The sequence below is a fragment of the Carcharodon carcharias genome, chromosome 7, assembly GCF_017639515.1.
Source record: "Carcharodon carcharias isolate sCarCar2 chromosome 7, sCarCar2.pri, whole genome shotgun sequence".
NCBI lineage: Eukaryota > Metazoa > Chordata > Chondrichthyes > Lamniformes > Lamnidae > Carcharodon > Carcharodon carcharias.
Window position 1 is genome coordinate 40,842,193 of NC_054473.1, and position 27,259 is coordinate 40,869,451.

Here is a 27,259-nt window from a genome sequence, read left to right on the forward strand (position 1 = left end):
AGTGGCTCGGTAGCACCACTACTGACCAAGCTGGCCAAGTCCTAAATGACATAACTGCCAGACTGGGTCTGCGGCAAGTGGTGAGGAAATCTAGAGGAGGGAAAAATATACTTGACCTCATCCTCACCAACCCTGCCTGCCGCAGATGCATTTGTCCATGACAATATGGGTAGGAGTTACCACCGCACAGTCATTCTAGAGACGAAGTCCCACCTTCACATTGAGGATACCCTCCATCGTGTTGTGTGGCACTACCACCATGCTAAATGGGATAGATTTCAAACAGATCTACAACCCAAGACTGGGCATCCATGAGGTGCTGTGGGCCGTCAGCAGCTGTGGAATTGTACTTGAACACAATCTGTAACCTCGTGGTCTGGCATATCCCCCACTCTATCATTACCATCAAGCAAGGGGGTCAACCCTGGTTTAATGAAGTGTGCAGGGGGGCATGCCAGGAGCAGCACCAGGCATACCTAAAAAAAAGTCTGGTGAAGCTATAACACAGGACGAATTGCATGCCAAACAGCATAAGCAGCAAGTGATAGACACAGCTAAGTGATCCCACAACCAACGGATCAGATTTAAACACATCCAGTCATGAATGGTGGTGGACAATTAAATAACTCACTGGGGGAGGAGGCTCCACAAATATCCCTATCCTCAACAGTGGAGGAGCCCAGCACTGCAGCGCAAAAGATAAGGCTGAAGCATTCACAACACCTTTCAGCCAGAAGTGCCAAGTGGATGATTGATCTCAGCCTCCTCAGGAGGTCCCCAGCATCAAAGATGCCAGTCTTCAGCCAATTCGATTCACACCACTTGATATCAAGAAACGGCTGAATGCACTGGATAATGCAAAGGCTATGGGCCCTGACAATATTCCGGCAATAGTACTGAAGACTTGCGCTCCAGTGCTTGACGCGCCCCTAACCAAGCTGTTTCAGTACAGCTAAAACACTGGCATTCACTCAGCTATGTGGAAAATTGCCCAGGTATGCCCTGTATGCAGGGCAAATCCAACCTGGCCAATTATGGCCCCATCAGTCTATTCTCGATCATCAGTAATGGAAGGGGCCATCAATAGTGCTATCAAGCAGCACTTGCTTAGCAATAACCTGCTCACTGGTGCCCAGTTTGGGTTCCTCCAGGTTCACTCAGCTCCTGACCCCAAGACAGCCTTGATCTAAAAATGGAGAAGAGAGTTGAACTCCTGGGGTGAGGCGAGAGTGATTGCCCTTGACACCAAGGCAGCATTTGATTGAGTGTGATGCCAAGGAGCTCGAACAAAACTGGGGTTAATGGGAATCAGGGGGAAAACTCTCCGCTGGTTGGAGTCATACCTAGCACAAAGGAAAATGGTTGCAACTGTTAGAGGTTAGTCATCTCAGCTCCAGGATATCACTGCAGGAGGTCCTCAGGGTAGTGTCCTCGGCCCAACCACCTTCAGCTGTTTCATCAATGACCTTCCTTCCATCATAAGGTCAGAAGTGATGATGTTTGCTTATGATTGCACAATGTTCAGCACCATTCATGACTCCTCAGGTATTAAAGCAGTCCATATCCAAATGCAGCGAGATCTGAACAATATCCATGCTTGGGCCGACAAGTGGTACACAAGTGTCAGGCAATGACCATCTCCAACAAGAGAGAATCCAACCATCGCCCCTTGATGTTCAATGGCATTACCATCACTGAATCCCCCACTATCAACAGCCTGGGGGTTCCCACTGACCAGAAATTGAACTGAACTAGCTATATAAATACAGTGGCTACAAGAGCAGGTCAGAAACTAGGAATCATGTGACGAGTAACTTACCTCCTGACTCCTCAAAGCCTGTCCATCATCTACAAGGCACAAGTCAGGAGCGTGATGGAATGCTCCCCACTTGCATGGATGAATGCAGTTCCCACAACACTCAAGAAGCCAGACAGCATCCAGGACAAAGCAGCCCACTTGACTGGCACCACATCTGCAAACATTCACTCCCTCCACCACCGATGCACAGTAGCAGCAGTGTGTACCATCTACAAGATGCAATGCAGGATTTCACCAAGGCTCCTTTGATAGCACCTTCCAAACCCACAACCACTACCACCTAGAAGGACAAGGGCAGCAGATAGATGGGAACACCACCACCTGGAAGTTCCCCTCCAAGTCACTCAACATCCTGACTTGGAAATATATCGCCGTTCCTTCAATGTCGCTGGGTCAAAATTCTGGAACTCCCTTTGTAACAGCACTGTAGTTGTACCTACACCACATGGGCTATAGTGGTTCAAGAAGACAGCTTACCACCACCTCCTCAAGGGCAACTAGGGCTGGGCAATAAATGCTGGCCCAGCTAGTGAAGCCCACATCCTATGAATGAATTAAAAAGACATTGGCCACAACCTCTGTCTTCTCCCAGAAGAGTGTCCTGTAGTTACTCCGTGACAACCTTGGCCCTGGCACCAGGGGTGCAACATACCATCCTGGAGTTACATCTACCGCCACTGAAACACCCAATTGTTCCTCTAACAAATGCCCAATCACTGCTGCTCTTCCTTTCTTCTTCCTCCCTTTCTGTACAGTAGTGGTGCCACAAACTTGGCTCCGACTGCACTCCTCTGAGGAACCAATGCCCTCACAAGTATCCAAAGCAGAAAACCGATTGGCAAGCGGGACCCCAGGGGACTCCTGCACTCCTTGTCTAGTTCTCTTAGACTGCCTGGTGGTCACCCATTCCCTTTCAGCCTCCAGGCTCCTTAGCTGCGGTATGACCACCTCTCTAAATGAGCTATCCACATAGTGCTTAGACTCTCAGCTGTGCTACAGTGACTTCAGTCGCCACTCAGGCTCTGAAACCCTGAGCTCAAATTTCTGCAGCTGCTGACACCTCCTGCATATGTGATCGTTTAGGGAACTGGGCATGGCAACAACATCCCACATGTCAATGTATAAATAATCACATCGCATGGCAATCGCCTTGTTAAAGCAATTGCTAGTTAAACAGGTGATGGCCATTGATTATCCCATCTTAATAGAATAAAAAGATACAGCTGGGACACTTCATGTGGAAGCTACTTGGAAGTCAGTAGCACTGAGGAGTTGTCTTGAAAATAAACCAGCTTGAACCAAAAGACCAGCTTGATGTTTTCTTCCACCACAACTGCTTGTTGTGAGTAACGCCACATATTGGAGGACATGCATCCACATGACCGAATGTCTTGCCGTGGTTTCAATTTAGTTTCCCTTTGATAAATTTATTTTACTTTGGTCAACTTATAATATGTTACTTTACCTGGCCTTGACTTACCTTTACCACTGCCCCCCGTCCCCCCACCCTCGCTTGTGTTTCTAACTTAAATCTAAGTAGCTACTTCTTTTAAAAAGAATCACAGAATCTTGATGGCACAGGAGGCCATTCAGCCCATCATGTCTGAACTAGCACTCCAACTGAGCATTATAACCCAGTGCCACTGCCCTGCCTTTTTCCCATACCCTTGCACGTTAGATGATTACTTGAATAGAAACAATGTCCTCTTGCTTGCGTCGATTGAACCTGCCTCCACCACACTTTCAAGCAGTGCATTCAAGACCAGAACCACTCGTTCTGTGAAAAAGTTTTTTCTCACGTCACACTTGCTTCTTTTTCAAATCACTTTAAATCTGTGCCCTCTTGTTCATGATCCTTTTATGAATGGGGACAGCTTCTCCCTATCTACTCTATCCAGCCCCCTCATGATTTTGAGCATCTCTATCAAATCTCCTCTTAGCCTTCTTCTCTCCAAGGAGAACAGTCCCAATCTGTCCAATATATCCACATAGCTGAAGTTTCTCATCCCATTCTTGTAAACCTCTTCTACACTCTCTCCAATGTGTTCACATCCTTCCTGTAATATGGTGCCCAGAACTGTAAACAATATCCCAGCTGAGGTCTAACGAGTGACTTCTTTAAATTCAGCTTAACCTCCCTGCTCTTGTAACTCTTTCGAGTACAAACACGTTTCCATCTGTTCCTGTTCAGATGAAGTTACATTGTTTCATAGTTTGCCATTGTGAGATTTGAACTCTTGTTCTTGGGGTTACAAGCCCAGTACCATAACCACTTGGCTATTTAGGCCAAGCCTCCCTGCTCTTGTACTCTAAGCCCAGTACACTATATGCTTTATTAACCACTCTCTCCACCTGTCCTGCCGCCTTCAATGATCTATGCATATATACACCCAAGTCTTTCTGCTCCGGCACCCCATTCAAAATTCCATCCCTTATTTTATATTGTCTGTCCATGTTCTTCCTACCAAAATGCATCACCTCACACTTCTCCGCATTGAATTTCATCTGCCACCTATCTGCCCACTCCACCAACTTATCTATGTCCTCTTGAAGCTCTTCATCATCCTCCTCACAGTTCACAACACTCCAAGCTTCGTACCATCTGCAAACTTTGAAATTGTCCCCTGCACACAAAGATCTAGATCTTTAATATTGATCAGGAAAAGCAAGGGTCCCAATACCGGCCCCTGGGGAACTCCACTATAAACCTTCCTCCAGCCCAAAAAATATCTATTGACCATTACACTCTGCTTCCTACTTTTCAGCTAATTTTGTTTGCAAGTTGCTCCTGTCCCTTTTATTCCATGAGCAATAACTTCTCTCAAGTCGATTGTGTGGCAGCATTACCCTCATCGACCTTTTCTGTTACTGCTTCAAAAAAATCCAGCAAGTTAGTTAAACATGATTTCCCCTTGAGTAATCCATGCTGGCTCTCCCTTATCAACCCATATTTCTCCATGTGACTACTAATTCTATCCTGAATAATTGTTTTTAGAATCTTGCCCACCACTGGAGTTAAACTGACTGGTCTGTAATTCATTGGCTTATCCTTACGACCTTTTTTGAACAAGGGTGTAATGATTGCAATTTTCCAGTCCTCTGGCACCACCACTTAGTCTAGGGAAGACTGAAAGATTATGGCCAATGCCCTTGCAATTTCTACTTTCACTTCCTTCAATATCCTTGGATGCATCTCATCTGGTCTCGGTGTCTTGTCAACTTTAAGTACCGACAGTCTATTCAACACTTCTTCCTTATCAATTTAGAACCCGCCAAGCGACAGAGATTCCCTGTCTATCACCATTGCCTCCATGGGTAGCATCTTCCTCCTTGATAAAGATGGATGCAAAATATTAATTTTATATCTCAGCCATGGCCCCTCTTGTCCAGTTAATTATTTTTACTCTGGATTGCCTATCGTCCTTTTCTATCATCATGCTAAAACGTACAACACAATGATCACTGTCTCCTAAACCTTCCCCTACTGACATGTGATTTACTTGGCCTGCCTCATTTCCGAGTACCATTTTCTTGTTGGATTGGAGACATGTTGCTGTAGAAAATTCTCCTGAACACAACCTAGGAACTTTTGCCCCTCTCTGCCCCTTACACTACCACTGTCCCAGTCTACACTCGGGTAAGTAAAGTCCCCCATTATAACTACTCTATAATGCCTGCATCTCTCTGTAATTTCACTGCAGATTTTGTTCTTCTACGTCCTTCTCACTATTTAGCGGTCTATAGACTATGTAATTGCACCCTTTTTGTCCCTTAGCTCAAGCCAAGTTGATTCTGTCCTTGAACCCTCTGGGACATCCTCTTTCTCCAGCACTGCAATGCTTTCCTTAACCAATATCACCACCCCTCCTTCTTTCCTATCTCTTCTGAACATCTTGTACCCAGGAATGTTTAACACCCAGTTCTCCCCTTCCTTGAGCCAGGTCTCTGTTATCATCACAACATTATATTTCCACATGGCAATCTGTGCCTGTAACTCCCCAAATCTTATATACTATACACTTTGCATTCACATACATGCAGTAACTCTGATTTAGATTTTGTTACTTTCTCCCTTACCCCGAATTTACCTATTAACTTACTATTCTCTATACTAGTGCTATCTGTCCCTCCCAGTATTTTGTGCACCATGATATTCCTCTCTAATATTTTACTTAGTTCTGGCACTCCTGCCAAGTTAGCTCAAAGCCCTCCCAACAGCACTAGCAAAACTCCCCGCAAGGAGCTCAGTCCCAGCTCTGTTCAGTGCAACCCCTCCAGCTTGTACAGGTATCACCTCCCACAGAGCCCAGTCCCAGTGTCAAACGAATCTAAAGCCCTCCCTCTTGCACCAAATTTGCAGCCACCCATTCATCTGCCTTATCCTCCTATTTCTGTACTCACTGGCACGTGGCACTGGGAGTAATCTGGACATTACTACATTAGAGCTCCCTCTTGCTAATTTTCTATCTAGCTCCCTAAATTCTGATTGCAGGACCACATGCCCCTTCCTACCAAAGTCATTAGTACCAATGTGGACCATTACCTCTGGCTGATCACTCTCCCCCCAGAACAATGTCCTGCAGCTGCTGTGTGACATCCTTGACCCTAGCACCAGGGAGGCAACATACCATCCCGGAGTCACGTCTACGGCCTCAGAAACTAGCTAGTTCCCAAACTAATAAATTCCCTATCGCTATAGCTCTTCCTTTTTTCTTCCTCTCCTGGACAACTGAGCCACTCGTGGTGCCACAAACTTAGTTCTGAGTGCACAACTCTTGAGGAACCAGCTTCCAAAATGAATTTCACTTCCCTACTCACCAAACTCACAGTAATTACTTTCAATACCAGCTGCACTCTGTGCCACCGCACTTAACCTCTCTTATTTATACTACTGAGATTCAGATGAATCTAATCTCATATTTCATCTTATATCTATAGTCCCATGTTCTTAACCCCTCAACTACTAGAAACAATTTGTTTCTATCTTGTCCCATTTTCTGAGATACTAAACACTATCATATTGCCCTATAATTTGCATTGTTCAAAAGGAAAATCACCCATTTTTAAAAAAGTCTTATTTAGGTGGCATCCTAGTATGTGTTGGACCATCTCTGAAGCCTCAATATCCTTCTTATAGCATGGAGCCCTATACTGCACAATAGAACTTTAATTGAGGTCTTATTAGGGTTTGACATAAGCTCATCATTATCTTTTGGCTTCTATTTTCTATACCACTTGGGCTAAAACCTAAAGTTATAGACTCAGACGTTTACAGCACAGGAGGCCATTTGGCCCATTATGTCCGTGCTAATCAACAAAGATCTGACTACACTAATCTCATTTTCCAGCGCATGGTCCATAGCTCTGGAGGCTATGGCAAGACAAGTGAGTATCTAAATACTTCTTAAATGTTACGAGAGTTCCAGACTCTCAACACCCTCTGGGTGAAAAAATTTCTCATCAACACCCCTCTTAGCCTTCTACCTCTTACCTTAAATCTATGCCCCCGGGTTATTGACTAATGGAAAAAGTGCCTTCTTATCCACCCTATCTATGCCCCTCAATCTTATACACCTCGATCGGGTCCCCTCTCAACCTTCGCTGTTCCGAGGAAAACAATTCCAGTCTACCCAATCTTTCCTCATAGCTCAGACCCTCCAGCCCAGGCAGCATCCTGGCAAATCTCCTCTGCCCCCTCTCCAGTGCAATCACATCCTTCCTGTAACATGGTGATCAGAACTGCATGCAGCACTCCAGTTGAGGCCTAACCAGTGTTTTATATAGTTCCAAATAACCTCCCTGCTCTTGTATTCTATGCCTCGGCTAATAAAGGGAAGTATCCCACATGCCTTCTTTTCCTTTTCTACCTGCCCTGCCAACCTCAGGGATCTGTGGATATGCACACCAAGATCGCTGTGAGGCTTTCCAGGATTCTACCATTCATATTGTAATCCCATGCCTTGTTAGCCCTCCCCAAGTGCATTGCATTACCTCACACTTTTCTGGGTTGAATTCCATTTGTCATTGCTTTGCTCACCTGACCAGTTTACAGCTATCCTCCTCACGATTTAACACCTGACCAATTTTCGTGTCATCCGCAAACTTCTGGATCATACCCCCTCCATTGAAGTCCAAATCATTTACGTACACCACAAACAGGAAGGGCCCCAGCGCCAAGCCCTGTGGAGCCCCACTGGAAACAGACTTCCAGTCACTGAAATTTCCCTCTACCATCACCCTCTGCTTCCTGCCTCTCAGCCAATTTTGAATGCAAAGTGCTATTCTGCCTTAGATCCCATGGGCTCTTACTTTCTTGACCAGTCTGCCATGAGGGACCTTCACAAAAGCCTTGCTAAAGTCCATATAGACAACACCAAATGCATACCCCCATATCAGCACTCCCAGTTTCCTTCTCAAAAAATGAGATCAAATTTATCTGACTCAATTTTCCCTTAAGAAATCCATGCTTAGTATCCCTGATTAATCCATGTCTCTCCAAGTGCAGATATATTCTGTCCCTCAGAATTTTTTCTAGTGACAGTCCCACCACCAAGGTTAGATTGCCTGTAATTCCCTTCCTCCCTTTTTTAATAATGAGACAACGTTAGCAGTCCTCCAGTCCTCTGGCATCTCACCTGTGGCCAGAGAGGATTTCAAAATTACGGCCACGCCCCAATATCTCAACACTTGTCTCCCTCAACAGCCTGGGACACATCTCATCCTGGCCTGCAGATTTATCCACTTTTAAGGTAGCTAGCCCCACTAATACCTCCATCCTCTCTGTGTTAATTTCCTCTAATATTTCACAGTCCTCCACCCTGATGTATGTACTTGCGTCATCCTTTTCCATTGTGAAGACGCAAAGTACTCATTGAGGACTATACCCACATCTCCGAGTCCACACACAGATTACCTCTGTGGTCCCTAATTGGCCTTACTCTTTTCCAAGTTATTCTCTTGCTCTTTATATATATTTAAAAAATCTCTTTGGGTTTGCCTTTATTCTACCCACCCAAAGCTTTCTCATGCACTCTCTTAGCTTTCCTAATTTCCTTTTTAAGCTCCCCCTGCACTTTTCATATTCCTCTAGGGACTATGCTGTACTGAGCCCTCGGTCACTGCCATAAGCTTCTCTTTTTTTCCCTTAATCCTAAACTTTTTATGTCCCTTGACATTCAGAGTTCTTTGGGCATGATCCCTCCCTTTGTCTTTATGGGAACATATTTTCCTTGTACTCTCGCTATTTCCTCCTTGAATGCCTCCCACTGTGCTGACTCATTTTTATCTACAAGTAGCTGCTCCCAGTCCACTTGGGCCAAATCGTATCTCATCTTAGTAAAATTAGCTTTTCCCCAGTTTAGAACTTTTATTCCTGGCCCAACCTTATCCTTTTCCATAACTATCCTAAATATAACTGAGTTATGGTCACTATCTCCAAAATGCTCCCCTACTTCCACCTGCCCGGGCTCATTTCCAAATATTAGGTCCAGAACTATCCCCTCCCTAGTTGGGCTTTCTACGTACCGGCTAAAAAAGTTCCCCTGGATGCAACTTAAGAATTTCGCTCTCTCCCTACGTTGCACACTACAATTACCCCAGTTAATGCTTGGGTAGTTAAAATCCCCTATGATTACTGCCTTACTATTCTTACACTTCTCTGAAATTTGATAACATATTTGATTCCTCTATCTCTCCGCCTGTTTGGGGGCCAAGAGTACACACCCAACAGGGTGCTTGCTCCTTTTGTGTTTTTTACTTCTACCCATGTGGCCTCATTTGACAATCCTTCCAAGATATCATCCTTCCTCGCTGCTATAATTGATTCTTTGATCAATATTGCGACCCCCCCTCCAGCTCTTCTATTCCCCTTCTCTATCTTGTCTGAATACCATATAACCAGGAATGCTGAGCTGCCAATCCTGCCCTTCTTTTAGCCAAGTCTCGGTCATAGCTATGATATCATACTCCCACATGCCTAACTGTGCCCTCAGCTCGTCTGTCTTATTCCTCAGGTTCCTTGCATTAAAATATATCCCATTTAGCCTTGCAAAACTCACTTAGCTAACCTATGTTTCCTCTGCTTTCCAGACTCACTTACTAGTGCTTTAACTGCTAATTCCATCTCAGCTTCTCTCCCCTTTGAACTACATTTCAGGATCCCACTCCCTGCCAATTTGGTTTTAATCCGCCCCAACAGCATTAGTAAACCTCCCCAAAAGGATATTAGTCCTGTTCAGATGTAACCCATCCAACTTGTGCAGGTCCCACCTCCCCCAGAAATGATCCCAATCCTCCAGGAATCTAAAGCTCCCCTTCCTGCACCATCTCTCCTGCCACACATTCATCTGCTCTATCCTTCTATTCCTATACTCATTACTGTGTAGCACCGGGAGTCACCCAAAGATTACTACCTTTGAAGCCCTGCTTTTCAATTTCCTGCCTAACTTCATAAGTCTGCTTGCAGGACCTCATTTCTCTTTCTTCCGATGTCATTGGTCCCAACATGGACCATGACCTCTGGCTGTTCACCACCCTGCTTCAGAATGCCCTGTAGCCATTCCGTGACATTCTTGATCCTGGCACCTGGAGGCAACATACCATCTTGGAGTCACGTCTACGGCCTCAGGAGCACCTATCACTCCACTCACTAACAAATCCCCTACCACTACTGCCCTTCTACACTTCTTCCTCTCCCACTGAGCAGCTGGGCCATCCACAGTGCCATTGGCCTCCAAAAAGAAACCATCACTCTCACCATTTTCCAATGCCGAAGAACAGTTTGCACGAGATGCACTCGGGGGGATTCCCTCACTACGTGCCTGGTCCCCTTCTTCTATCTGGTGGTCACCCATTCCCTCTCTGCTTGCACTTCCTTAAGCTGTGGTGTGACCACATCCTGAAACATGTTATCCACGAATCTCTCAGCCTCGTGAATGCACCGTGGTGCCCCCAGCTGCTGCTCAAGCTCCAAAGCCTGGAACTCAAGTTGCTCCAGCTGGAGGCACCTCCTGCACACATGGTCAGCCAGACCGCCAGGAGCGTCTAGGATTTCAGCGCAGGATGTGCAAATCATGGGACTGAGCTTCCCAGACATATCTTAACTAAATAGATTATGAACCCGTGCTTTTATTTTACCCTTACTCCTTCTTGAGACTCTCTGTTTTAACCTCTCTGTCCCGAAGTCTCGCTGTTTTCCTATTACCTTATTTGCAGCCTTATCAACCCGAGGTGCTGCCTATAATATCCTGGGAGCCTGTATCCCGAGATTTCTCTGCTCCTACACAGCATTTGGTATACTTTTATTCGGTCAAATTACATTTGCTTTTTTAACCAAAATGCATCAAATCACATTTATTAACGATGAATTTTATTTTAGCTCAATTCCCTTATTGACATTTCTTTGCAGCTTCATCTTCTGTGGAATTAAATATGCCTTCTATCAACTGCAAACTTTGTCAGCATTCCCTCTCGACTTCTATCAAAATTATTAACACACACAGCAAACAGAAGTTACCCTTAAACTGAACCTTGTGGCACACTACTACCCACTACCAATCATTTTTAAAAATTGCCCACAATTTTTATTATTTGTTTTCTCTCTTCTAAGCAATCTTTTATAAACTCTTAAGTGGTAATTTGTCAAAGGCTTTCCTAAAGTCCATGTACATCAGATCCACAGCATTTTTACCATCCACCCTGTCTAGAATCACCTCAAAGATAACTATGGGGTTTGTCAAATACAAGCATCTTTTGAAATCTGCGCTGGTTACCTCTCAACGACTTTTTCTTTAGACATGTAGTATTTCATTTTTAATTGAAAACTCAAATTTTCCCTATTCCTCCTGAACTGCTTGTATCTGCTCCGACCCAGAGGTCTGCTGTCATGGTACGTCATGTTCATCTGTCTTGCGCCATCTTCACACATCTGCTGTAGCTCATACGCAATCGCTCTGTGATGTCTGCCATTCAACTATACCATGTCGATCCCCCTTTCTGCTGCCTTCCACTTTGCCTTCTACAACAGATCACTGTAGTTTTTAAGCTCTGCTTGTGTAGCTGAAATACAGATTTTTCTCTTCTCTGGATGTTACTTTTTATGAATTCTTTTTGCTATTGCAATTTCAGGCACCTCTTCATTGGTCTGTACATAGAACTTTAAGCATATGTCCTAGCATTCATATTTAAAAGGCCTTTAGTTCTTCCACAGACCATTATTCATTCTCTGGATTTCTGAGGCACAGAGGAAAGTGTATAGAATGTAACATCTTAGCAGTTTTTTCTTTATTTCAAGCTTTAGTTTTCTTGTTGCGAACATATTCTTCACGTTCAAGAAATTACTTCTAGCTATTTCTATTTTTCTTCTGACTTCTGCATCGGATCTATCATCTTCTATTATTATTTGTCCCAAGAAGACAAACCTATTTACTTCTTCCAGTGTGACACCATCCACTTCAACCTTCACTCCAGTTTCTTTTAATGTATTCTTGCTGACTATCATTGTTTTTGTCTTTTTAGTGCTCATAATTCAATTCATATTTTACTTAATCTATAATATTTTGTAGTGCCTCTTCTGATTCTGCAAATAGAACTGTGTCGTCAGCGCACTGTAAGTTTGTTATGTTCTTGCCTCCAAATTTTATGTGTGGAAGTACATCTGACTGAATATTTCTTCTGTGCATAGTTTGAATAATTTTGGCAACAGTAGAGAGTCTTGTCATGCTCCTCTCTTCACCTGAAACATGTCTGATTGTCCATCTTCCAGCCTGATGCTTGCTGTTTGGTCCCAATATAGGCGCTGTATAAAACTTGCATCTATACTGTCAATGTCACCTTTCAGCAGCACGTCTGGTTAAAAATGTGATGGAACACATTTTCATAGTCTATAAAGCATTTGTATATGCTCTTGTTTACTTCTAGAAATTTATTGAAGGTTGTTCTTAGGTTAAATATTCCGTCTCCTGATCCTACTCCAGGTCTAAATCCAGACTACGTTTTGCCAATTTCTGCTTCAAATGTATTATTATTTCTTTCTATTATGATTTTCAAAATCACTTTAATGAGTTGACTCATGAAGCTTATATTTCTAAAACAAATGCAATCCATTGCTTCAGGTTTCATAAGTAATTTTATGAATAACAAATGTCTCATGTCTCTTGGTATGTATTATTTGATATATATTTGATCACAAATTTTTGTTTCTCTATTTACTGGCGTGCACTGCTCAATTTAGTTCTGTCTCCCATTTTTATAGATGGGTATTATACTGGCCACTCTCCAGTCTCTGAGTAACATCAACACTCAAGAGTCCTGAAATATAATTTGAAGAGTATCTGGAATTTTATCCTACATTTCCCTCAGAATCCTAATGCAATCCATCAGGCCCTATATTTTGCAGTCAGTGGCGAAGTGACAGTACTTGCCACTGACCTCAAAGAAAGCTGCCCACAAAGATCTAGCAATCTCTCCCGGGTGGATTTCACCTTTTATGGATGTAAGTGTGAATCTGGTGCAAAAGTCAAGTGATTTCCAACTGTCGAGCAACAGTGATGTTACCAAGCAGAGGAAGCAGCCAATCACATTGAAGAATTCTCACGAACAGTAAACCAAGAAGTAAAATGTAGGATTCTGATTCATTTTCTATAAATTTTACAGAGATTGAAATAAATATAGGGGTATATGCAAACAATCTTCATCATTGTGGAAATATTTGATATTACACAAATATAAAATTAATTTCCAAGGTCAGAGAGGTTGCTCAGCAGTAATGATTAATATCCTTTTAAAAACCCAATTACACCTCATTAACAAGCAATAACCTTTTGGGGGATTTATGACATTAAATTTACAACATATAAAGGGAAATGTTTTATCAGTTCAAAGATTTCTAAAGATTGCCAGAACAGCTTATCATTCATAGTAATTTCTGGATTTCTGAGTTTAACCACCCCTGTGCAGACACCAGAAGTTTCTGTCAGTTTCACAGGGTAGGGACCAGAGAATGCTCACAGTTTCTCTGACATTACAACCAGCATTCTATAAATGGGATTAGGCTGGTGGCTCGTTTTTCAGACAGTGCAGATGCAATGGGCCAAATGGCCTCTTTCTGTGCTGTAAACTTTTACAATTCGAACCATAAAAGCAGGTCCAACATCTTTGTTTAGCTTTATTAACTTACATAAAATTTTCTTAGTATATATCACCCTCTCAAACACTTCAGGATTCGGCTCATGTTCAATATCACTCTTTAGTAAGGGTTGGTTTAAAGTATTTGGGAAATACCCCTGCCATTTTTTGAATCCTCCCCTCTCAGTAAGGTACCTCGCTTGTAACAATTGTACTGTCATTGAATTGCTTGTAAAATACTTACCTATTATTTTTGATTTTTTTTTCATACTCCCTCTTAGCATAATTTATCCTGCTCTTAATCTATCTTCTCATAATCTCCTTCAGTATGTTTTGATAACTCTTGTAGTTCTCATTAATCCTCTTCATTAGTACTAATTGATTTCTAACCTCTACATATGCTTGGCATCTGAAAACTATCAATAGTTTCCTTTTTAAAAAAATGCGATTTAATTATTGTGTAATTTTGAAATGTCTTTTTTAAACATCCCACCATTGCTATACATTTGTGGGTGTCATTTTCTCCTTTTACATCACTTCATTTGACTCACTTTTCATCTAAAATGTGCCCTCATCCAATGTGGGGCTGTTCTAGTTTTTGGACTGACTTTTTCCATTTCTATTTGGATCTTAAACTTCATCATATTTTTATCACTATTCCCGAGGTGCTCACGCACATTCTGTTCACAAACCTGATCTCATTATTCAGAGACATAGCTAGGAATGCCTCTGCCTTTGTTGGTCTACTAAAAATTGCTTGAGGAAGGAGTTCTGTATACATATTTTAAAGATTCCATTCCATTTTCTCCAATTACTCCCTTTCAGTCCCTATTGATAAATAGACAATTAAGATCTCCCAGTATTGTTTCTGTCCATCTCTCTATTCTGACTGGAGACTTATCTTTTGTTTCCTTTCATTCAAATAGTATAGCCTTCAAAGATCATATAGTATTTAGTGGCCTTACTTGTCAGTCAAGCATGGGCTAATTTAATAAATAAAGCAATGAAAAAATTACCTGAATTGGAGTCAGGGAAGGATAAGTAACAAATGCTTGTTTTCTGAAATACAAAGAGAAGCACTTTATGATATTACTTTAACTGTTCAGAACAAGTAAAAAGATGGTTTGCAGTGCTATCTATACTAACCTCTTTGTCCGATAGCTTTGCATGAGGAGGATATATGACCTAGAAAGAAGTAACACATTATGTGAAAGCGATATTAATGTTTTTAAGAGACACCCTACAATAGTCATAGTAAGACAGTTCTGAATATTTGTTACATGTTAGTTTACATCATTAAAAGTGTGTAAAAAAAAATTGTAAAAACAAAGAACTATCTTTCCAGTACAAAACAGCAATGAAGAGTAAATACTGATAACCTAAGTTAAAAGACTTATTAATTGCTTTATCTAATTATAAAATATCCAGACAGCTACATGACAGTGTACCAATGTACTGTGTAGTAGAAAACTGGCCTGGGCCTATGTTCCACAACATTACTCATTTTTATCAGCCATTATTAGAAAGACATGTTAAGTTGAAAAAAAAGGCTTGGATATTGTGGCCAGCATTCGATTAATGGTACTCGCTGTTCATTATGCTTACATGTGTCCACAGGATTTTTGTGAGCTTTTACACTGTGATATGCGGTTTTCAGACAGTCAAAGCAGAAGGGAGCCCTTGAAGGGGTTCTAGAACCTGTGTGAATGGGGCAAGCAACATGTCTCTTCGGCCAGATTGAAGCAGTTAAGTGTAAATTAGAATGCTGAATTCAATGCAAAATTGTGTACGGAGATCAAAATTACGAGAAAAGTTAAGATCGAGACAGAGAGATGTGACAGAAAAAGTGAAAAAAGGTATTTTTTAAATCTCCAGCAATAATTAAAATCTTACTGCATGAGACTGCACACTTGCAAAAGCACATTTTAAGCACCAGAACAGTTGTATAGCAGTAATGACTGTATAGTATGTTGTTAAAAATTCACTTACACTGGAAAGGACAAGCCCTAACATTTCTGGAGAATTTAGTGAATATCCAATAAGTAACACAACTTCACGCCCTTCTTGTGTTTGAATGCTGAGTCTTTAGGAATAGTACAGGTGTAGCCATGTTGGTAGGTGAGCAGATAAAAATCAGACAGCAACTTCCCGAATTCTGCGTTTAACAGCATATGTGCGGATGCTAGAAGTTGCTATCTGATTTACTTGTTAATGCCGCTGAGCACTGATAGTTCGACCTTAAAACCCAGACCATTAAGGTGCTTCCCCTCATAGAAAGTAAAGTTAGTCAGTAGTTCATCACAGTCTGCTACTCTGGCACGCATATGGTGGCCTGTTACAGAGCTACGTTGGCAAAGATCTAGAAGCAAGCAATCCGCCAGGTCCCTTGACAGGTAGAGGTGAGAAAATAAACTTTGAGAAAAACTTAGAAACTGTATCATATTTAATGTTATTTTATTACTAGGATTTAAAAAATCATCATACAATTACAAGACTGTGAATTTCATTCACAATGTTTTCCAAAATGTGTCCTTAGTTTCAATTCAAATAGGCTAGTTAGTAAATAGGAATATAGTCTGTGATGAGTGCACTCCCATCACAAAATCTGAAAGACTTCTATTTCATACATGGGGCCTTGCAAAACTGTCTCAAACACTCTGCGCACGAATAGTTACTTTTAAGTACATTAATTACAATAGACAAACACCGTAGTTAAAAAAAAACTGAATTACCTGGAAAAACTCAGCAGGTCTGGCAGCATCGGCGGAGAAGAAAAGAGTTGACGTTTCGAGTCCTCATGACCCTTCAATGAACTAGTTTTTAGTTCTGTTGAAGGGTCATGAGGACTCGAAACGTCAACTCTTTTCTTCTCCGCCGATGCTGCCAGACCTGCTGAGTTTTTCCAGGTAATTCTGTTTTTGTTTTGGATTTCCAGCATCTGCAGTTTTGTTTTTAACACCGTAGTTAATTTGCAAACATTAGGATCCCACAAGTTGGTTGGCTGAGGAATTTTGGCAAGTGCAGCAGGACAAAACATTGCTTTTTTTTGAATGGTGCCACAAGATCTTTTAACATCTACAGTACCTACATATTGGAACAGGCAGACAAGTTGTCGATTTAATGTCTTATTCAAAGGATGGAACTTAGGAATCAGCATTTGAGAATGTACAAGTAACGAGGCATTGCCATTTCATGAGGTAATGTGTTCAGCAAACATAGGTGTGATGGGTGAATGGAATTTGATGTGAGTTAGCACGCTGGCAGCAGTTTTGAATAAGTCCAAGCTTACAGAAGGTGGAATGTGAAAGGCTGCCCACAGTATATTGGAATATTCAAGTGTAAAGGTAATAAAGGCATCGATGAGGTTTCAGCAGCAGCAAAGTTGAAAGCCGGGCAGATTGTGATGATATTATAGAGATGGAAATAGGCATTCGTGATGATGACGCAGATATGTGTAGAAGCTCATCTCAGAGCAAAATAAGACAAGGTTGCAAGTGGTCCCATTCAGCCTCAGACAGTTGTCAGGGCCAAGATGGGGTCAGTGGCTAGTGAATGGAGTTTGTGGCAGGGCCAAAGGAAATTTCTGCTTATCCAATACTAGATGTTAGATAAGCAGTTTGACAATTTAGAGCTATGGAAATGTTCAGAAAGTTGATGATGAAGTGGAGCTCGGTGTCATCAGCATATGTTTGGAAACTGACATTGCGTTTCGAGTGATTTCACTCGAGTCAGACACAAGAGAAAAATCTCAACTGCATTTGTATTATCAGATTCAGTCAGTTTACAATGTGCTTGTGTGATACACTATTAAATAACATCTTCAACTTGTGCATCAAGTTTGTTGGTAAAGCTAGCATGCCAGATTGGCATTGTCCACAGGAAGCTTGGAACAAATGGTTGGCTATGGCTCTCGATATTGGCAAATACCTAGGAGTATGATATCCCAGGCTAATTAATGTTTATCTTGGATTTTGGCACATGATGCAGCACTCTTTCAATGTTCAGGCTATGTTCACTTGCCTCTATTTTATGGTTTGCATTGAAGCACTCCAAGGGTTAAACAGATACCCAAGAAAGCCACTGGATTATCAGATGAGCAACTTTTTTATAAAAGGTATTAGTGAATCAAAATTAATTATAATGAATAAGATAACTAAAAAATACCACTGCATGTTTTGACACCCAGCTTCATTTCCTGGTGCATTAGTTACCGGTGCAATAAGTCCTTCAATGTATGCATATTACCTAATATTATGGTGTTTTTAACATTATCTGCCACAATGTAGAAAGCACAAACGAGCTTTTCTTCATTTATTTATTTCCAGTCAGACATGCTATTAAGTGATTAGCAAGCTGGAATGTGAACTAATGTCAAGAGCAGGGGTGTGCAACCTGTGGCTCATTAAGAACTCATTTGCAACTCCCAACTTTGATTGATCAAACCATTTTTGATGGTGATTGAATGGCTTGTCGTGCATTTTTACGTTTTATTAATATTGAACAATACTAACAAATACAATTAACTTATTCTTGTAAAACTGTTAATGTTTTTGATATGTGTCTGTCTTGTTTTTCATTAATAGTGGCATTTGAATAAGAGTATTGCATCTCTTATGAGATTGTCTTTGACTAAACTTTTAAAAAAGTACTCTTCTTGTTATTCAGGTTGCTGACCACAGGTCTAGTGTAACAGGTTCAAAATATACTGGATTTGGCGCAATTATCTCAATCTGTATGTTGAGTGGAGTTCTCCAATATGAAATCAGAGTACATGATGAGACGTAAGCATTATGGACTTCAAATAATTTGCTTAAGTATCATATCTAACTATTCTTAGGCCATAGAATGTAATGTCTTAAAAATTGAGTAGGGTCTTAAAAATTGACTGTAAATATTTGGACAAGAACATAATTAAGTAAAATCTTATATATTTTCCTTTTGCACTTCAAACCTTGAGTGCTATTGCTTCAAACCTGGAACAATACGTGCTTTCAAAATCAGCAATTCCTCGTCGATTGTATTTTTCAGATTCTATTTACAAATAATCAAATCTAAAAGTCATGAATTATCATACCGCCATCTCAAATCTCACGGCTTGAAAAGAATTATTGTGCACAGTAGCTAATAAGAGCAAACAAAATCTATTTTTGATATTGTATCCAATATATAAAATGTGAAATTTGTCGTCTGGTTACATTTTGGCCCTTTTTATAGCTTTGAAATTAACCGCTCGGATAGATACAAATTCTCAAACAATTTGTTACGTTTTGAAACGAAATAAAAATCATTTCCCTAAAATTGTTTGGGTTGCTGATAAACACAATTAGTTGCAATATTTGAAAAATGGCCTTGACTTCGGTTAACACAAAGAAGTGTCGGCTCTTTCGCACAACGTACAGTGGCCTTCACATCAAAAGCAAAAGTTTAAGAACGCGGTCCACATGAAATCACGACGAACACCACCAAGTTTCTGCAAACAAATGTTATTTTAAAATATATATATTCTGGGATTAACACAAACTCACTTCGACAGCCTGCCCCAGCTCCAGGTCGAATCCAACTACGCAAATACAGTGAACCCAGGCAGCGAACCTGTCCCAGGGCAGAGGTGGTGACCTGTCAGGACTACACAGGTAATCTTTGTCAGGTATGACCCTCTCCAACAGCTCCTCCAGGTCATCACCGTCACCTGTCAGAGCCCGAAGAGCCATGTTTTCTTCAACAAAATTTACAGCCCAGACCGAAAGAACGACGTATATTCGACGTAAGCCGAGGCGTGATGACGCACAGGGTTGCGTGTTACGTAATTAAAGCGCCCTGGTTTTTGTTTGAGGTTTTCCTAACTCAGTTTTTGAAGAGATTTCACCTTTTTTCGGATGTGTGTCACACACATTACGAAGAGATAGTGATATATAAAGTGAACTAGATATTATAACAATTGAATAATTAATGATGGTGACAATATGAATGTAACTGCTCCTATTTTCGGTAAATTTGCCGCGATTATTCCGATTTTCCCGGCCGATTCACTCGCGTGTGTTGGTTGGACCCGACAATCGTTCCCCCCACTCTCTCTGATTGGCTAAGCCTGGAGAGGGGGCGTGACACGTTTTCTCTCTGTTTCTGTATGGTTCATTTCCCACGTCAATCAACCGCCCGCCGCCTCGCAAGAGGCTCAGGTCCTCGCCTAGCGGACACTCTGATTGGTTGTCGTCTGCCAACCTTCTGGCCTCCATTGGTTGTCTTGGCTGTCAATCAGCCGGAGCCGGCGCTTCCGCTGTCAAGTTGTTGCCTATGCGGTGAAGCTATGGCGGCCTCTGTGAGTGTTGGAGGACGTGTTACAGGCTTGGGTTCGGTGGAGAGCAAAAATACAGGGGAAGAATAGTTCCTATTTTGTCCCGCACCAGTAACGGCTGCAGGTGCTGAGCGAGCCTGTCTGTTTCAGCATCAGTTGTATCTCAAAGACGTGTTTCTCCTTCTGCTGTGGATCGGTTTGGCTCCTGCTCTCAGATCGAAAGGATTTGTTTTGATTTCGGGTCATAAGTTCACGACTTTGGACTCGGCGATCAGGATTCAGTCAGGCCTGAGGCCTAGCTGTTGGCTGTGCTTCTCGCTCTGACAGGAGGAGCTTTCGAGAAGATAAAGTGCTGCTTCCATTTCTTTTTTTCCGCAGTAACCGTCGAGGGCCGCCCCCCCGTTGCCCACTGGAGGACTTATAGTGTGTGACTTACTCTTGTAAAGCCAGCTTTTAAAACGTGTCCGAGGGAGAGTGACTCAAATTCGGTGATAACCTTGTCCCGCTAACAGGAGCATAAAAGCACGAATACATCGACCGTTTTATCTGCAGTCTGCTGCGCTTGTCGTTGTGTCTTAGGCTAATAAGTTTTTAACCTAATTTTTGCCGTTGTTAAAGCTAGATGACGGTAAATAAACACCGACCTAATGGACTAATCTCAACCCACAGATCTGCAAGCAAGGACAGGAGATGCGTCGAATAGTTTCTGATGTATTGAGATGGGTGTGTTAACGGATGAAAGATGAATATCTCATTTTGTACAGAAATCTGTTGTGCATATTGTGTGTAAATATTCTCATTTATATATAAAGCCGGGTTGTTTTCCATTTCTAATATATTCTGAAACAACATTGTCGCTCTGGATCAGGAAGTGGCTCAAGGCGAGTTTCCTCTCTTCACTTTGACTGAGGCTCGTCACCAGTCCCATATGCCTTCAGCACTAGCCATCTTCACCTGTCGGCCAAACTCGCACCCTTTTCAGGAGCGCCATGTCTACCTGGACGAACCTGTCAAAATTGGTCGATCCGTGGCACGCTGCAGACCGGCCCAGAATAACGCCACCTTCGACTGCAAAGTGCTTTCCAGAAACCATGCTCTCATCTGGTTCGACCACAAAACAGGCAAGGTAAGAACGAACCACTTTTGACAAATTAAATGGGAAATATCAATTACTTTAAAAGTCTTTCGCAATCTTGTTGAGGTTTTTTTTGGTCGAGTTCCTATTATCGATTTAATAATTTTCAGATGATTTTCGTTTTTTAAAGCTTGCATTGAGTAAAATAAACCGTAAGTCACTAAATTTAATGCAAAATATTGACGTTTTACTTCTGGTTGATCAGTTAACTCTGAAATCTAGACAGTAAAACTTACTGAGTTAGAAATCTTTCGAACGTTTTAACTAACTGACAAATACCGCAGCAGAAGGAATCTGTCCAGAGTCATGTTTTTAATGGGTAATTTCTGGCAGACCAGTTTTTAGTATTTCACTAAGTTTTAGAAATTACATTTATAATTCTCTTTATTGTATACAACATTGTTACAATGCAGAAGGAAGCCATTTGGCCCATTGTGTCTGCACCAGCTCTCCAAATGAGCAACTCACCTAATATCATTTTCCACCTTCTTTTCCGTATCCCTGCATATTCTTCCTTTTTAGATAACAGTCTAATTCCCTTTTGAATGTTTCAATTGAACCTGCCTCTTCCTCAGTGCAATGCATTCTGAACCCTAATCACTCACTGTGTAAAGTAGTTTCTCCTCATATCACGTGTAATAATTGTTGCATTTAGGTTACCTTTTATGAACTCACTTGCCTTTATTTCTCAACTGCAGTAAAAAGGCATTTGATGAAGCAGCTGTTTGGGTTGGCTCAATGGTAACTATGACCCTGCTAATCAATGTAATGGAAGTTGCATAATTTGTGGTAATAAATACAGCACCTTGACAGCAGTGGCCAGTAAGACGTTTGTTTCTCTTTTTCTTACTCCTATCCACTATTCTTTGTCAACAGGTATGACTCCCCAAACATACAAAAATATTGAACTAATATTTTTCTATCTGTGTTCCACCCATATTCAAAAAAAGGGGAGAAGGATAAACCTAGCAATTACAGGCTAGTCAGTTTAATGTTGCTGGTAAGGAGGCTTTCAGAAATGACCTGGGGGGAAAAATAACAACTACTTGGACAAGCACGGACTAATAAATGAGAACCATTGTGGATTTATTAAGGGAAAATTGTATTTAATTAATTTGTGTTTTTTGAGGCAGCATAAAGAGTGGATGAAGACACAGCAGTTGATGTTGTGTATATGGACTTTCAAAAGGTGTTATTGCCACATATTAGGCTCGTTAGAAGAATTGAAACCCACAAGGTAAAAACATGGATAAAAAATTAACAAAAGGATACAAACAGGGAGTTGTGACAAATTGCTGTTTATCAAACTAGAGGGAGGCATCCAATGGAATTGCCCAAGGTTCAGTGCTAGGACCACTACTAGTTCTGATGTTCATAACATGGACTTGGTACAGGGTACAATTTCAAAATTTGCACATGACACAAAATTTAGAAGCACAGTAATCAATGAGGAAGATAGTAATAGATTTGAAGCCGCCATAAGTTGGCAAAATGGATGGACAGGTGGCAGATGAAATTCAATGCAGGGAGGTGTAAGGTGATACATCTTGATAGGAAGAATGAGGAGAGACAATACATGTTAACTGGTACAATTTTAAAGGGAGTGTGAGAAGAAAGACTTGAGGGTGCTTGTGCATGAGTCTTTGAAGGTTAACGAAGCAGCTAATAAAGCATATGGGATACTGGGCTTTTTCAATAGTGGTATAAAGTACAAAAGCTACACAGTTATGTTAAAGCTGTATAAAACACTAGTTTGGCCACAGCTGGAGCACAATATCCAATTCTGAAAGGACAGAAGGCTTTGGAGAGGGTACAGAAGGGATTTGCTACAGTGGTCCTAGGGAAGAGGGGTTAGTGTTATGTGAATAGACTGGACAAATTGGCATTGTTCTTCCAACAGAAAGACAGATGAGATTTTGATAGATGTGTTTAAAATCATGAAGATTTTAACATAACATAACAGCACAAACTTATATTTTTATAGCACCTTTAACATAAAACAATCCCAAGATGCTTCCACAGGAACATGATAAAACAAAATATGACACTGAGCTACATAAGGAGACATTAGAGCAGATGACCAAATGCTTGGTTAAAGGGGCTGGTTTTTAAGAGTAAGGCAGAGATCCAGAGAGATGTAGGATGGGCATTCCAGAGCTTTGATGGAGTAAATAAAGAGAAACGGCTTCCAGTGACAAGGAGTCGATAACCAGAGGGCACTGATTTAAGATGATTGACAAAAAAAAGAGGTGTCATGGGGGAAAAAAGTTTTATGCAACAAGTGGTTAGGATTTGGACTGTCTGATACTGTAGTGAATACAGATTCAAAAGTGGCTCTCAGAAGGTAATTAGATAAATACTGAAGGATGAAAAGTTGCAGAAATATGGAAAAAGCCTCACTCCCCAGTTCTAACCATATTCTCTTCAAAAGAGCTGACATAGACTTGATGGGCCAAATGGCTGCCTTCTGTGCTGCACTGTTCTACGATTCTTTGATCAAAAAGGTGGATAAAATAAAAATATTTTCCAAAATATTATATACATTAATAGCTTCATGACATCTCCCTCCTTATCGAAAAATGAACCGTCATAACTCTAAAAGACGGTTTCATTTTAATAACCCATCTCACACCATCTCCTATACTTATTACACTATTTCATTACCAGATGCATGTGACACTTGTCCTTACAGTGATGCTTGTCCAACAGTAAATGGTTTGTCTCATTGATAGCTACTAATATTGCATTCCTACTAATATTGCATTCCTCACCATAGAGATGACAATCTCTTGCACGATAGCTGCTTAAGGTGAGGACCCTATGGCCTCTGTGCTTTGCTCATCTCTCTCTCGCTATCTTTCTCTGTATATATCTGTATCCCTATCTGTCTATGGTCCATATCAAGGGCTGTTGAAGGGTGGAGATCTATAATTAACAGGTAACCATATAGTATTGGAGAACATTTAATTGAGAGTGGAAAAGTGAAAATAGCTCATGAAATCCAAAAAGTAGGACTGTACTTCAGACAGAAATTTGCTACTAATGGCACCCCATCAGAGCAAAGATAAGCTATTCATCTTCTGTTGCATTACTAACAGTGTGTTAAAGTGTGATGTTTAAATGTGACAGTTGCAGGTAGTGTGTGTTACGTGCAAAACTATATATATTTATAGCTGAATGTTCATGGTAAGTCAGCAGATCTATTACTTTATAAGTACACTCATAATTGTACCACATAAAATATAATTTATGCATCTTCTGATGTGTAGGTTGTAAAATCTACTTAATAAGTAAGCACTGATTTTATCCAAAGGACAATTAAAAGAAGACATTACAGCTCTGACATATCATGTTGTTGAAAAGTTTGTACATTTTAAAAAGCTGCCATCTTTCCATTGCAATGCAGAAATTTGCAGTATTGCATGACATTGGAAATGTGGTGACAGGATGTGTATGTGCAGTTTATTTTATATACTATATATTTAAAAATGTAGTACTTGTTTTAGTAAGCAGATGGGCACCAATTGACCTGTCCTGATTTTGGACCTTAAAATAATTTTATTGGACATAATGTTTTGAAGCCAAAGGTCTCCAACTGCAATATTATTTCCAGCAGTTTGTTTTTAACAGGTCAAATATATCAGCAATAATAAATATTACAACAATCAAGAGCTTGAAAGCAGTTTTCTGCATACTTCTTATGCTCTTGTTTGTGTACAAAATAAATTCAGGTGCATCAAGTGTAACCAGCCAGATGAGCAGAGAGCTTTTTAATATGTATGTCTAAACACCGCAGGGAAGAAATACATTCAATTATTTTTTTTTAAAATCCCATTTAATTTTCCTCACATTTGATAACTGTACTTGTCAAGATAGTATAAGCATGGCATTTTGTGGTGCAAAAAAGTAGAGGGAATTTAAATCTCGCCAGTAAACAGCTCAGTGTCGCAATAAAACAAACATTTAAAAGTACATCCAGCCTTCATTTTTTTTTAGCCTGGAAATTTGTGTTTTGTTAGTTGAAAAATCCAACTGCAAATAAAAGAAAGAGGTTATGCAATTATTATCTGTAAAATTGTGGAATTAGCACAATGAGACAGCTGAACATTTTGAAGGTATTTATCATCTCTACTTAAAATATCAATTAAATAACGAAGGATGTCTGACTTTGAAAGGGTCAGTGGAAACAATCTTATATGTTTAATTTTTAAGCAAATATTATGCACAATTAAAAGTTTAAAGGCCTATGATCACTGTCTATCTGCTCAAGAAGATAAGTTTCATATCAAGATAAGCCTTTTTTTGTTGGTTTGATTTCAAGACTTTGCTAGTTTTTCTTTTCTTTTGTAAATGGCACATTTTATAAAATAATCTTAGTCTGATGCTAGTACTTCTAACCCCTTCAGCAAAAAATTTACTGGACACTAAACATTCTAGATAGTGTCCTGTAAATTAATCAAAAAGCAAAATACTGGAGGTGCGGGAAGATTGAAACAAAAACAGAAAATGTGAAAACACTCAGCAAGTCTGGCAGCATCTGAGGAGAAAGAGAGGCAGCGATAATGTTGCTGATGGAAGAGCACAGAAAACTTCCGTGTGTGTGTGTGTGTGTGTGTGTGTGTGTGTGTGTGTGTGTGTGTGTGTGTGTGTGTGTGTGTGTGTGTGTGTGTGTGTGTGTGTGTGTGTGTGTGTGTGTGTGTGTGTCTGCACATGCGTGCAAGTTACAACCATAATCTAATAATATCCTTCTTTTCTCCCCCCCTGCCCTCACCCAGAACCACTGGCATGACTCTGATTGTTTAGAAACAAAAGTCATGGTAAAATTTTGTGCACGATATAGGGTAAACTACATCTTACTATGGACACTTTGGTCCCAGCTGAGGCTTGCTTTTCCATGAATTGCTGTCAATGAAAAGGATTGTATAGTTTTAATTAATGTAGAAAATATATAAACTTTGCATTAGAGATTCTGTGGCTCTTTTCAGGGTACTCTAAATGTGATTGGAGACCAAACATTTTGGAACACATTTCTGAAGTTGTAAACTTATAAGAATGATTCCTTAGGTTGGATGTGCAAGAAAATATTTTCATTCAGATGTTAATAATATCTGCGATTAATCGAAAATGAGGGATGTCAATAATCACTAAAATAGGGGCATTTGGCTGACCTTGCAGCAAATAATTCTAAAGCTTGTGAAAAATAAGTGACAAACAAGTATAATCAAATGAGTATGTGTTAGTGTTAGGCGATAAGTTTCATCCCAGACATCTGTCTGATGGTGCCTATGCCTGCAAGATTCCCAGTACAGTTGAGGGAAATGCATTCCTTAAATGTGTTAATTTTGTGGCTTGAAAAAAAGACTCTATTCTGTGTTTCACTCTTCATTTAGTCAAAGGCCAATCAAGAGTGAGGTAATGTTATTCATGCACCGTTTCAGTTAAGCCACTCTTGAAATATCATAATTTTTGGGATAAGTTAAATTTTTGGATTGCTAATTTACAGACTATTTTTGCATCAGCAAGTATAGAAGTAACTCTGAGCCATTGATCTTGATATAAAACTCCAAAGCTGGCTGTGCCCCAGTGAATATTGGTTTGCCCTTCTCTGCAGATAGTCACATTTCCATCAAAATTATTGCTTTTTGAAATGTTATGACTTTGTCTTGGCGACCACTCAGAACAAATAATCTGCACCCCAGTACAAAGTTTGGCATACAGAATTTTCAGACTTAGTATGTCATAGAACTTGACTTGAATCAAGGATCAAAATATCTTTGTTTGAATGGAATGTTTTTTTAAAATTGTTTTTACAACATTCGCTGTTGGCACCTATTGTTGCCTTTTTTTTCAGGCAGCCAAACTCTTAGAGTAGGGAAACATAGGGTAC

General features: G+C 40.6%; 2 protein-coding genes across 40 annotated transcripts in view; one reads left to right on the forward strand and one right to left on the reverse strand.

Moving 5' to 3' along the window:
* Window positions 1–19,737, reverse strand: part of dennd6aa (DENN/MADD domain containing 6Aa) — a 113,782-nt gene extending 94,045 nt beyond the window's left edge. Inside the window, exons 1-3 of one of the 3 annotated variants that reach the window (XR_005943521.1) lie at window positions 19,468–19,737; window positions 15,089–15,127; window positions 14,959–15,001 (exon numbers count right to left, since the gene is read on the reverse strand). Coding sequence is in view for 2 of the 3 variants with exons in the window: in XM_041191416.1 (XP_041047350.1) it covers window positions 14,959–15,001; window positions 15,089–15,127; window positions 19,468–19,653 (268 nt within the window). In the remaining variant the exon portion in view is untranslated. The remainder of the gene's footprint in view (window positions 1–14,958; window positions 15,002–15,088; window positions 15,128–19,467) is intronic. The other 2 variants (XM_041191416.1, XM_041191417.1) reach the window with 2 other exon arrangements.
* A 487-nt stretch (window positions 19,738–20,224) lies between these two features.
* The window catches only part of slmapa (sarcolemma associated protein a), a 241,758-nt gene continuing 234,723 nt past the window's right edge, over window positions 20,225–27,259 (forward strand). For 29 of the 37 annotated variants that reach the window (XM_041191029.1, XM_041191027.1, XM_041191036.1 and 26 more), the window contains exon 1: window positions 20,231–21,363. In XM_041191029.1, coding sequence (XP_041046963.1) covers window positions 21,166–21,363 — 198 coding nt within the window. In that variant the 5' untranslated portion in view covers window positions 20,231–21,165. Of the gene's footprint in view, window positions 21,364–27,259 lie in introns of all 37 variants that reach the window. The other 8 variants (XM_041191055.1, XM_041191060.1, XM_041191058.1 and 5 more) reach the window with 3 other exon arrangements.